The sequence below is a fragment of the Cyprinodon tularosa genome, unplaced genomic scaffold, assembly GCF_016077235.1.
Source record: "Cyprinodon tularosa strain WSP-4 unplaced genomic scaffold, ASM1607723v1 ctg383, whole genome shotgun sequence".
Taxonomy (NCBI): Eukaryota; Metazoa; Chordata; class Actinopteri; order Cyprinodontiformes; family Cyprinodontidae; genus Cyprinodon; species Cyprinodon tularosa.
In genome coordinates, this window is record NW_024039100.1 from 97,505 (window position 1) to 109,059 (window position 11,555).

Here is an 11,555-nt window from a genome sequence, read left to right on the forward strand (position 1 = left end):
TCAGTGAATTTTCAGTCAGCTCCATTGCTGTTAAGAAAATAATTATACTAGGAAAAGGATCAAAACCTAAAATCAGCTTTATATTTCAGTTGACATGATTCTGTCAATGGGCACCAAAATCTAAGCAACGTCTAATACACTGTTAAATTTATACCAAATTAGAGATAAAACAACAGGTGTGCCTCTTCAATCCAGATCTTAAATTACATTGAAAATATCCGTGTTGTACCTAATAAAGTGGCTACTGAGTGCATTGTAGAAATCAAAAGCTGAAGACGGGTGAAAATGTTTCCAGATACTTTTAATCATGCAGTTACTCTGACATCATCACAAGTCCAACCAATCAGGCTTTGTTGCTGTGCAAATCTAAATGGAATGTAGTTTTTCCTTTCTTAATAAGCCTCCATCATGTTCTACTGTAAACAAAACACACAGATCTTAATACTTTATGTAACGTTTAGAGACAGTGTCGGTTTCTACCAGTTATTTTAGATCTAATTAGGAAGGACGTGCTGCTAAACCACATCATCAGGGTTAAACCTGCTTTAGCTCTGTGGCTTCCAGACAACCTGTCCGTCCTCCCCCAGCTGCACGGCTCCACTGGCCACCAGCTCCATGGCGGCGGGGAAAGCTCTGTGCTCTGCTTCCCTGATTCGTTCTGACAGACTCTCCTCTGTGTCTCCGACCACCACTGGCACCGCCTCCTGGACAATAATGGCTCCTGCATCCACCTCCTCCTGAAAAAACAAAAGGCCTTTGATGCTACTAAGATCAATACACCAAAGTTATCGGTTTACTTTTTAACATGTTTGAGGTGGGAGTGTCATGGTGTGGAGATGCATTAGAAGATGCTGTTGAAATGAGCTAAAGTCTAAGGGGGGAAATTTAGAGCCATTAACTACTCTAGAAGTTGGATTACAAGCTAACGGGTCTATGACATCACAGAACATGGGAAATTTAGCAAAATCTTGTTCGAGTAGATCATTTTACTGTCATATCTGGATTAATCTATGAGTGGAGGGGATGCAGTAACTTACTGCCACGAAGTGAACGGTGCATCCAGCCAGCCTCACTCCCGCCTGCAGAGCCTGTTTCTGGGCATTCACACCTTTAAATGAGGGCAGCAGGGATGGGTGGATGTTCAGCAGTTTACCTGAACGGATGAAGAAAAAGCACACTGTAATTATGTCAAGGTTCATTTAAATAGAAAAATGCTTTGTTTTTGTTCTTTTACCGGTCCATTTCTTGACAAATGTTCCAGTTAGGATCCTCATGAATCCAGCCAGACAGACCAGCTCCACTCCAAATTCCTCCAGGACGCGGTCGATGGTGCCGTCAAACTCTGCTCGGCTCCCGTACAGCTTATGATCCACCACCTGGTGTGGATCCAAACAAAGCGCTACAATGATAAACGCCTAGCAGCAGTCGTTATATTTTGTTATAATAGTGACTCAACCCTGGAAACCTTTGATACACAAATTCAGAGGAGCTGAAGAAACTATTAAAGTCATCACTGCTCGGCTTCTCATTGTGTTCAAGCTATAGCCAGGAAATATTCAATACCATTAAAATAATTTTTATAACATGTAAAATGCCTTTTCAAAAGAATCAAAGTTAAATGAATGTGCTGACAAAAACAAATTTGTTAGGTCAAATATAATCTGACAGTTTTCTGAGGTACTTTGCAAATAATATTTAGTATCGATTTTCCAATTTAATAAATCGACCTACTTCTAAATGTTCTGCGGAAACTATAAAATTCACATCTGATGTTGCTAAGTAATAGAGTGATATAGATCAGGTGATGAGGCTAGCAACAGTCACCATAGAGACTAGATGGTTCTAACAGCTTTACTTTGTTAAGCTGGTTGTCAGCATGATTAGACACATTTCTGTAATTTGTAATGCAGACAACAATCTAAATGAGCATATAAACTCTTTTGCAATTAATCTAATTTAACATTCTAGTTTGGTAGACAAGCTCAAGGCGTATGTCTCGAGCGCATATGGGGCAGGAAGAACTTCAATCAGAACTTATTGAGTTAAAGTTAAGTAGAATTTAAGAATTTATCAGCACTTAAAAAATAAAACATTGTTGTCTGGTGTTTAACAAACGTACCCGTGTCTGGATGCCAGCCAGAGACGCCCTCTTCAGACCCTGAACCCCAGGCCTGTTGGAGATGACCACCACAATCTCTGCTGAGCTGGAAGGCCGTCTGGCCCGCTCTATCAGGGCCTGCAGGTTTGTGCCTGGAAGGTCCAAACAGAAAAACGCTGAGATCAAACAAATCACAAAGAAATAAATTCCTTTAAAGATAAAAGTAATCTGACAGACACCTGTCCCAGAGATGAGAACCCCCACTCTCATCCTTTTACACGGTGTGATGCTGTTTCCAAGGCAACCACTACCCTCTGCCTCCAGTTGCCCGCCGGCAGATGCATTTAGCAGGCTCTGCTTCAGGTTGCGAACCACCACAGGTGACGCCCCTGTCGGATCCAAACAGTTATTGTTTTTTTTTTTTAACAGTGCTTCATCTTCTAACCAATCAGAATCTCTAATCATTGTTTTCTTACCAGGTTGCTTGTGGACCAGTGAACCCACAATCCAGGCCTCTTCGTGGCCCTGAAGCTGCCGTAGGACCCTCTGAGCATCCGGCGGCGCCACCACCAGCACTGCCCCCAGGCCGCAGTTGAAGGTGCGGGCCATCTCCTCCTCGCTCAGACGGCCTTCCTTATGGAGCCATGAGAAAACTGCAGGGATGCTCCACTTGGATGCATCTGAGACACAGAAAAATTTTTATTTAATTTCATTAAAGCATCATATCAAAGTATAGAGTGCTTTCATCTCACCTAACTCCCCAGCTAGCTGCTTAGGGAGCACCCTGGGGATGTTTTCCAGGAGACCCCCACCGGTGATGTGTGCGTACGCTTTGATGGCGCCGCTGCGCAGGATCGGCAGCAGCAGGCGGCTGTAGATCTTAGTGGGAGTCAGCAACACCTCCCCTGGAAGCAACATACAGCTGAGCCGATTGCTGGATGCAGAAAACCGAAGTTTGGGAGCGAGTCACTCACCAACAGTCTGTCCCGCTTTACCAAACGGAGCAGGGGAGCTGTAACTTAAGGCGGCTCGCTCCAGAACTTTGCGGACAAGGCTGAAACCGTTGCTGTGAAGCCCAGAGGAGGCCACTCCGATCAGCAGATCCCCCTCCGCCACGTCGTCCAGCCTCGGCAGCAGGGTGCCCCGCTCTGTGGCGCCCACACAGAAACCGGCCAGGTCGTACTCCCCCGGAGGATAGACGCCTGGCATTTCTGCCGTCTCGCCTCCTGTTCAGAGTTCACAGACGTATAATCAATCAGCTCTTTGTTTGCACTTAGTGAGAGTCCAAGTGTCTATTATTTTACCCAGCAGGGCACAGCCAGCCATCTCACAGGCCTTTGCGATGCCGCCGACCACCGAGGCAGCAACCTCCACGTTAAGGGAGCCACAGGAGAAGTAGTCGAGGAAGAACAGCGGCTCTGCACCCTGAGCCAACACGTCGTTGACACACATGGCCACCAAATCCTGACCGAGGCCGCCATGCTGTCCACAAGCCTGAGCAATCTGGAAAGCACAGAAACAGAACTAAATAAAAACCCAGCTTTCTTTCATTTTTTCATTTCCTGCACAGATAACTGATATAAGACGACAAAAGTATTTGCATGAAGCTAACCTTTAGCTTAGTCCCAACACCATCCGTCCCAGACACCAGGATCGGGTCCACAAACCCTGCTGCTTTTAAATCAAACAGACCAGCAAAGCCTCCCAGTTCTGCGTTACAGCCTGGTAGACAAGAGGAAACATCACCCTGATGCAAAACCACAGGTTTCTATGACTGTTCATGGAGGAGGGAGATGGTTACCGGGGCGGGAGGTGGATTTGGCCAGAGGCTTTATCATCTCCACCAGCTGGTTCCCAGCAGCGATGTCCACTCCACTGGCCTTATAGCTGAGGCTCCTGTTGGAGATTGAAAGTGAAAAATCGAACAGATAATAAAAACCTGCTGATTTGGACCATTTTTTTGTACAAACCTGCCCTGGTTCAGATGAGCGATGGCCCGGTGGGCGATGTCTCGCCTGTACACGGCACCTGGGAAGCCGACGGTTGCCACACCCTGATTGGCCGCCTGCAGAGCGGCCTCTAAGGTGGACCTCACCGCCGTCATGGTCAAGACTCTGCCTCCGCTCGATACGACGCCCCCGTCCTTTAGGGCGGTGCCTGCGTGGAACACCTGCAGACCCAAATCCTCCACCTGGGACAGACCTGAAGGAGAACAGAGGCTCTAAGTACAAGAAACTAAATCTGAGATCAACTTAAATAAAACCCTCCTGAGCTGCACCTGTGATCTCCACTCCTTTCTTGTAGGAACCTGGGTATCCAGCACTGGCCATCACCACGGTGACCGCAGAGCTGTCCTGCCGCCACACGGGGGTGTTGGAGGCCAGTTTAGCGCTCATGGTGTTCATGATCACTTCATAGAGGTCGCTCTGCAGCAGAGGCAGCAGAACCTAAAACAGTAACAGTATTAATACAGCAATGAATATATATTTAACATATTTTTAAACTAAGACCTCACACATGCAAAACGTGTTAGAGCATCTACACTTGTATTAGAGCAGCTCCTGATACTTCTGGAGTATGGGGTGACACTTGGCTGCAGTTTTCAGGGACCAGGAACCTTAGCTCTTAAGTTTGTATCAGAAAGTTCTGCTGTGTTATTGGTAATTCTAGTTTACAGCTCAGTGTGATTTGATTGCAGTAACACTGTTCACAGTAACATTTATAGTTTTTCTGCACACTCTGCATAAATATTCTCCATGACCGGATCAAGCCAGTTAGTGAATGCTGGGTCAACAACTGAAAACCCAAAAGTTCAAAGTAACGAATTAAACTACTTAAAACTCAAATTTTTGTAAAAACTGCTAACTCAAATGCGTTTCAGATCAGTCTGAATTATATTTATTAAACATAAAGAAAATACTTGAACATAAGACATTAAGACTCCATTAGCTGCAACACCATGAATAAAGGGCAGATTATACTACTTGTGTCAAAAAGGTTCAAGACTAATAAATCCAATTACCGTACTGACCCCAATATAGGTTACCCCGATTATAAGACGACCCCGTTTCCTTAACCAGCTTTTATGAACAAAGAAAAAAAAATAAATAAATTTATTTGCTTAAAAATAACAATTTTAAGGTAGATAAATGAACTAGAAGGTCAATTTTTTTGTGAAAATGAACTAGAAGGGCAAATTTTAGCATCAAATTCAGATTATGTTAAAGAGGTACAGAACATTTTCTTACCAAGTGAAATTGGCCTCAGTTTGAGCTAATTTTATTTACTACCTGTAGGAACCTTGATCTAATAATAGAGGATGATTGAAGCCGAGCGGCACAACAACGCCCACCTGGCATTCTGGGTCTCCGAAGCGACAGTTAAACTCCAGGACCTTCGGCCCCTGCTTGGTCAGCATCAGACCTGCGTACAGAACACCTGAAAAAAAAAAAACAAGCATTAGATATTGAATATAAGGACGTTACTTAACATGTTGGATGAAAGAGAAACTCTTGCCCTTATAAGGAGTTCCTTTCTCCCTCATTCCATCCACAGTCTTCTGCAGGATCGTCTCTCTGATCTGGTGCAGCAGCTCCTGACTCACCTGTGGGGAATAAACTAACATTTAGTCTACTGTATTGAACTACTGTAGTGAACTATTAATGGTGATCCTCCTACTTGCGGGGTGGGGCAGTAGGCTCCCATTCCGCCCGTGTTTGGCCCCTGGTCTCCATCATGAAGGCGTTTGTGATCCTGAGCGGGAGGCATCGGCGCCACCGAGGTTCCGTCGCTGAAGCACAAACACTGCAAAGAAAACGACAAGAAGCAGTCGGCATCATTTTGATCCCAGCGAAGGTTGATGATGGACTTGTCAACTCACCGACACCTCCTCTCCTTCCAGAAGCTCCTCAACCACCACCGTTTCTCCCGCGGACCCAAAGGCTCTGTCCTAGAATGAAGCACAGCCGTGATGATATCCGTTATCCATGATTGATTTTAGAGCCTTTAAAAAGAAAATTACTTCTCGTTTTTCATTTTTAATCATTTTATTAAAAAAATCCCTCCAATTTAGATTAAATCTCTGCATGTTATAAAACTGAAAGGTTTTATTCACCGGTAACTTTCTTGTTGTAAAAATAAACATATTTATTTGAGCTTCATGCTAAAGACCCTTAACCCCAAACTGCTCCCTAAGGGCATGGGGTTAAATGCAGAGGTAAATTTCTCCAAAGTGAGATCAATAAACTTCATTATTATTATAATTATCTCAGAATATTTAACCAGTTATAAAGCCCTTTGGACGCTAGGTGGCGCTTGTGTGGAGCTCTTTTACAAAATGCAAGCAGCAAATGAAAGGAAAGACTTTGGCATCACAAGCTTAACATAGAAGAGGAAAAAATTACAAAAGATTAGAAAATATAAAAAAAGGACTTCAAGTCACGATGGAAAATGTTTGTTTTCAATTTCAAATTATTTTAAATAAATTTATTGAACTCCTTTTTCTTGTTTACTATAATTTAAGGTTCTTGTATTTGATCCATGTTCGCTTTTGTTAAATTACTAAATGTATGATATCAAACAATAAAAAGAAAATTTCTAAAATCTGAAGTTTAAGCACAATTATTGAAATTTTAAGTAAAAAAAATACTTTTTTTATGTTTAGCAAAAATTAACAAATATTTCAATAATCAATTCATATAAATAAAATGTTATATCTTTGACACATTTTGAGTCCTGTATCATTTCTTTAATTACAAATTAATGTGAAGTTTTATGGACCAGTGGTCATGCTGGTTCTCCTTTGCATGTTTATTAACGTGTCCCTTTATATCTGGTGCAGCCCGAGAATCACAAAGTTATGGGATATGGAGAATAGCTGCCTAGCTTTCTAAGCGTCGTGTACATTAAACCAAAGAGTTCTTTTTTTTTAAATAACAAAACCCCACACAACAAGGAGTCTCATAAATTATGATAATCCCACGCAAAAAAAATTATATGTACTGCAAATACATAGAAATATAGTATAAAACACAATTTACAGGACACATTTCTGAAATTTAATCTGATTTATGCAGCTAATTCAATTCAGTTTGTTTATATCGCACCAATTCACAACGCCTCATCTCAAGGCAATAGAGTAGTTTTTTATCAAAGGAAAAACAGTTGATTGCATTGACTCGAATGCAATCCCTCACACTAAGCATGCTTGTAGCGACAGTGGAGAGGAAAAACTCCCTTTTAACAGGAAGAACCGCCATCAGGCTCAGTGTGAGAGGCCATCTGCTGAGACCGACTGGGCTTCAAGGAGACAGAAGCAGGGATACAAAAGGCCAGTTAGAGCCTTATGGGAGTCATAACCTATTTTACATAAACAAATCTTCCAATCTTTGACTTTAAAGTCATGTTTGATCAGTTTTAAGAGAAAAGAAAATATCCAATAGAGCTCTTTCAGACCCCCTTTTCATGCTCACCTCTTCTTTTGTTTGCGAGGGTGCAGTAGAAAATTTGCGCATCCATCAGCTGTAGTGTAAGCACTATTTGAATAGTGCTGGCAGTTAGGAAGGAGCTAGGACTAAGAAGCAGGACGCCTACCGGCGTCATTTAGCATAGGGACCTCCTGACATCACTAACCGCCACTAGAAATTATGCAGGCACCAAAGAAAGAACAGCACTGATGATAAAGATTAATGGCCGGTTACATGGAGAGAAAAAGAACAGAGTACAGTAGTCTGCCTCCAATAAAATTGGCTAATATTTATTTCCAGTCCAACTGCAGTGGTGATTATCTTGGATTAATGGTTTAATCGCCCTCTACCTTCATGATGTCCATGACGGCCTGGCAGGCTTCCTCCTGATCTCCAGCGACGATTACTCCTTTCCCCGCTGCCAGACCGCTTGCCTTCACCACTAGAGCTGGGAATTCGGCGCTGGAGAGGCACCGAAAAAGGATTTACAACCAGGATTTTAGCCCTGTGCGTTAAGAACACCACCTGAAGCTCAAATCCGACCTGCGGATGTAGCTGCAGGCCTCCTGTGGGTCCGTAAAGGAGCCGTAACGAGCTGTAGGGATGCCGTGACGCTCCATGAAGGCCTTTGAGAAGCTCTTACTGGCCTCCAGCTGAGCCGCTTTAGCAGAGGGTCCAAAACACGGCACCCCTGCAGCCGTAAGGTCGTCCACCATACCTGAAGAGACACTACAAGTTAGAAACACTGAAAGATTTTCATCCTAGAGTGAAAAACTGATATGAAGACTACTTTACCTGCTGCCAGAGGAGCTTCAGGTCCAACTACAACCAAACCAACATGGTGGTCCTTACAGAACTGAGCCAGGATGGCGTGGTTACTCACAGAGACCTCTGCAGAGACACAAAGCCAAAGTGTTGCTTTTGACTGAGTTCAAGATGATGAACTTGGATCCATCAGGATTTTTATTTTTGAACTTCTATGTTTCTTGAACATTAAACCATTTAATCTCCTGATATTTAAGTCAGTTTTTTTTTTACCATCAGAAAAGTTCAATCCTTATAGCTAATCCTAACAGTCTTGCTAATTACCCTAGCTTCAACAAACATTTCTGGTCCATCTTTGGTATGTTTGTTTTCTGCACCTTCCAGTCTACAAAACAAAAGTATCCCCGGCAATTTCGGTTGAGATTTGATGCCGGGACAGCCCTCGAATGCGCTCCCTCTTAGCCGCCATCTTTACGCATGATTCCCTTCAAATTATGGCTCATAAAGTCCAGCTGCTATTGGTTAGGTTCAGGTGCAATATATGGCTCTCTAGCCAATGAAATCACCTTTAAAATAAGGCTAAACATGGCTAATTTGAATAGTTCAGCCCAGATATATTGCCGGTTGTAAAGGTACAGAGGCAGATTCGATCCGGGATCATTGAAAACTGTTAGATAATTAGATGGAAAGTTAGAAAAAAAAAAAATATATATATATATGCTTCAAAAATGTTGTGTGGCCATCAAAATGCTCCAAATGCTATTACATCGCTTTAAAAAAAGAGATGTGTTGGACAACTCTCTGATCCAGGGAACCATGGTTGAATATGTTAGTGATTTCTTAATGCGGCGCAGCAGATCCGCAACACAAAACAGACGTGGGCTAGCTTTAATTTTCTGTAGCCTATGCAGTTATCTTCTATGTTTTTGTTCAATGAAACCGTTTGTTTCAAACTTTATTTTCAGATTTGTTAAAAAATGCACCGGTGGCATAGCAGAGCTGACGCACAGCACATAAGTTATATAGGCTACCAGAGTTATGTCTGCGCACAGAGCAGTATACTGTAAATAAACTTGCATGATACTGTAATAAAACTCAGTAAATGCAGAAGCTATCCGTTTCATTTCATTTTTCTCATTGAAAAACCACATAAATTGCATTTAGATGATATTCTAAATTAAAAATAAGTGAAATAACGGTAAATTCGGTTTTAGTAATCAACCGCTTATAGTGTTCAAATTGGCTCTGGACCAAGGTGATCACTATAAGCAGATTCCACTCACCTAGAGGTGTGAAATTTTCTGCAGTTGTTGACATAATGCAGAATTCATGTAAAATAGTCTTTGTTACCGCTATTCAAAAAAATAAAAAAGAATGTTTTTTTCGAGAAGAAAAAACCCCAGCTATGAGTCATGTTTGAACTTTATTCACACCATTTTAATTTATATTTTAAGAAACTAGAAGAATTTGGGCTTACAGTTCCTTAGTTAATTTCTTATCCAGTTGGGTATGCAAAAAGGGGCCGTTTATTTAAAATGAGGTGGATGTTACAAGGTTAAAAAGCTTTGTTTGTTCTAATTAAACACCTTTTTTTGTCTAATTGAATTTGTCAATTTTCTGTTTGATGGCTTCTGATCCACAACAAAAACAATAATGCAAAACGGTTTGCATGTTTACCAGAGTTGCTGATCTTCCCACAGTTGGCCGTTCCTGCGTTACCCGGAACCACAAGAACCTGCTGAACCTGGGGCGACTGGGCCAACTTCCAGGCCAGCGCGTGCTCCCGTCCGCCACCTCCGACCACCAGCACTCGCTCCGCCATTGCAACTGGGAAAAGGAAACTCAAAACTTATCATACAGATTCATTTTAAACACAGATTCTCGCTCCATATGTGAAGTCACCATATAATTGCATGCAAATGCTGACCTATACGCGTATAAGGAGGGGGCAGTTTACTGAGCTGGAGAAAAGCACTGACCTTTTCCTGAGGAATGGGGGGTACTATATTATCTGGTGAAATCATGCAAACAGGGATGCAATCAGCCAGAAGAAAAACACATGTTAACTATTGGATCAAACGGTGGGTAGAGATTTGCATTGACAAACACAAACATTTAATCAGTGGACTAAATCTGCACAGATCTGCAACTGTGTGCAGAAAAGCCAAGATTACTGTCTAAATAAAAGAACCGACTAATCACTGGGACTGAGATGCAACACAAAGAGTTGAGTGTTGGACTCTGGCTGCACATGTTTAACTATTAGCCAAATCAGTTCCTTTGATTGGAGTCACTCTGCTCATGTGACCATGCCACTATGGAGAAAAATGCATGACAAATAGGAAGCTTTAGGGAAACTAAGAATGAAAGAAATATAAACAGATTTTATGCATCTCTATTGTTTTTACTTAATGAATTAAAATGCATGCATATTTTTTATATTTTACTATGATTACCAGCTTATTTATCTAGAAAATAAAAAAAACTCTTCTCCATCTGCTCATTAATTCCTAATGTTTATTTTTAAGTGATTTTAGCAGCAATGACACGAAAAGAAAGCAGCAAGAGAAACTAACCTGTTAGTGTTTGTGTGAAGCAGGAATTAGTCGGAGCCCAAGTTCACTGATGTGAAGTCTGTGTTGTCTGCGGGTGGACTGACCCTGCGTGGGGGCTGTAGGGGGGAAAATACCACGCATCACATAACACGAACACGCACCACGTGAATTCAGTGATGCACGGCGACAAAAAGATAGAAGTTAGCAATAAAACCCGAAAAGAGGAGAAATACTGGCTAGATTGACAACACGTGTGCTCCTTACCTTCTCCAGGGCGCAGAATGATTGGAAGCAAACTTTTTGGGATGTTTCTACTTCCTTTTGGAGTGAACGCGCAATGCCTCATGGGAGATGAAGTTCTTAAGCCGCAACGAGCTGCTAGCTAAAGTAAATACATAACAGAAACGGTTCCATGTATGTTTACTTAAAAAAAAAAAAAGTTTAGTAGCAAAAAAATGTGATTCAAGTTAAATTATCAAGAACAACACACTAGTTTTAACTTATATCTAAAACACATGGAATAAAATACCTTTGGTTTTCACGCATTAAGATTAAAAATTATTTCATAATGCTGGGAACCATCACATAATTGTATGTCTAAACGTGATTTTCACAAATTAAATCACCCTAAAAAATTATTTCTCAGTGGGAAAGTACCCCTTTTACACAATT

General features: G+C 41.8%; 1 protein-coding gene across 2 annotated transcripts; it reads right to left on the reverse strand.

The window, feature by feature from the left end:
- Positions 1–280: 280 nt before the first annotated feature.
- gart (phosphoribosylglycinamide formyltransferase) lies at positions 281–11,250 on the reverse strand. Of its 2 annotated transcripts, XM_038297132.1 has the most exons (24): positions 11,148–11,250; positions 10,905–10,999; positions 10,256–10,339; positions 10,006–10,155; positions 8,359–8,454; positions 8,107–8,281; positions 7,914–8,025; positions 5,979–6,047; positions 5,777–5,902; positions 5,615–5,702; positions 5,451–5,536; positions 4,377–4,545; positions 4,069–4,300; positions 3,900–3,994; positions 3,711–3,820; positions 3,403–3,601; positions 3,073–3,324; positions 2,851–3,003; positions 2,575–2,778; positions 2,338–2,487; positions 2,120–2,250; positions 1,235–1,376; positions 1,038–1,153; positions 281–737 (listed from the first exon to the last, which is right to left on the reverse strand). In XM_038297132.1, exons 4-24 carry the CDS (start codon positions 10,148–10,150, stop codon positions 546–548), a joined length of 3,042 nt encoding a protein of 1,013 aa, XP_038153060.1. In that variant the 5' UTR covers positions 10,151–10,155; positions 10,256–10,339; positions 10,905–10,999; positions 11,148–11,250; the 3' UTR covers positions 281–545. The 2 variants fall into 2 exon arrangements, with proteins under 2 accessions (XP_038153060.1, XP_038153059.1); XM_038297131.1 differs by lacking the exon at positions 10,256–10,339 and having other exon boundaries at positions 11,148–11,249.
- Between the last annotated feature and the right edge of the window lie 305 nt (positions 11,251–11,555).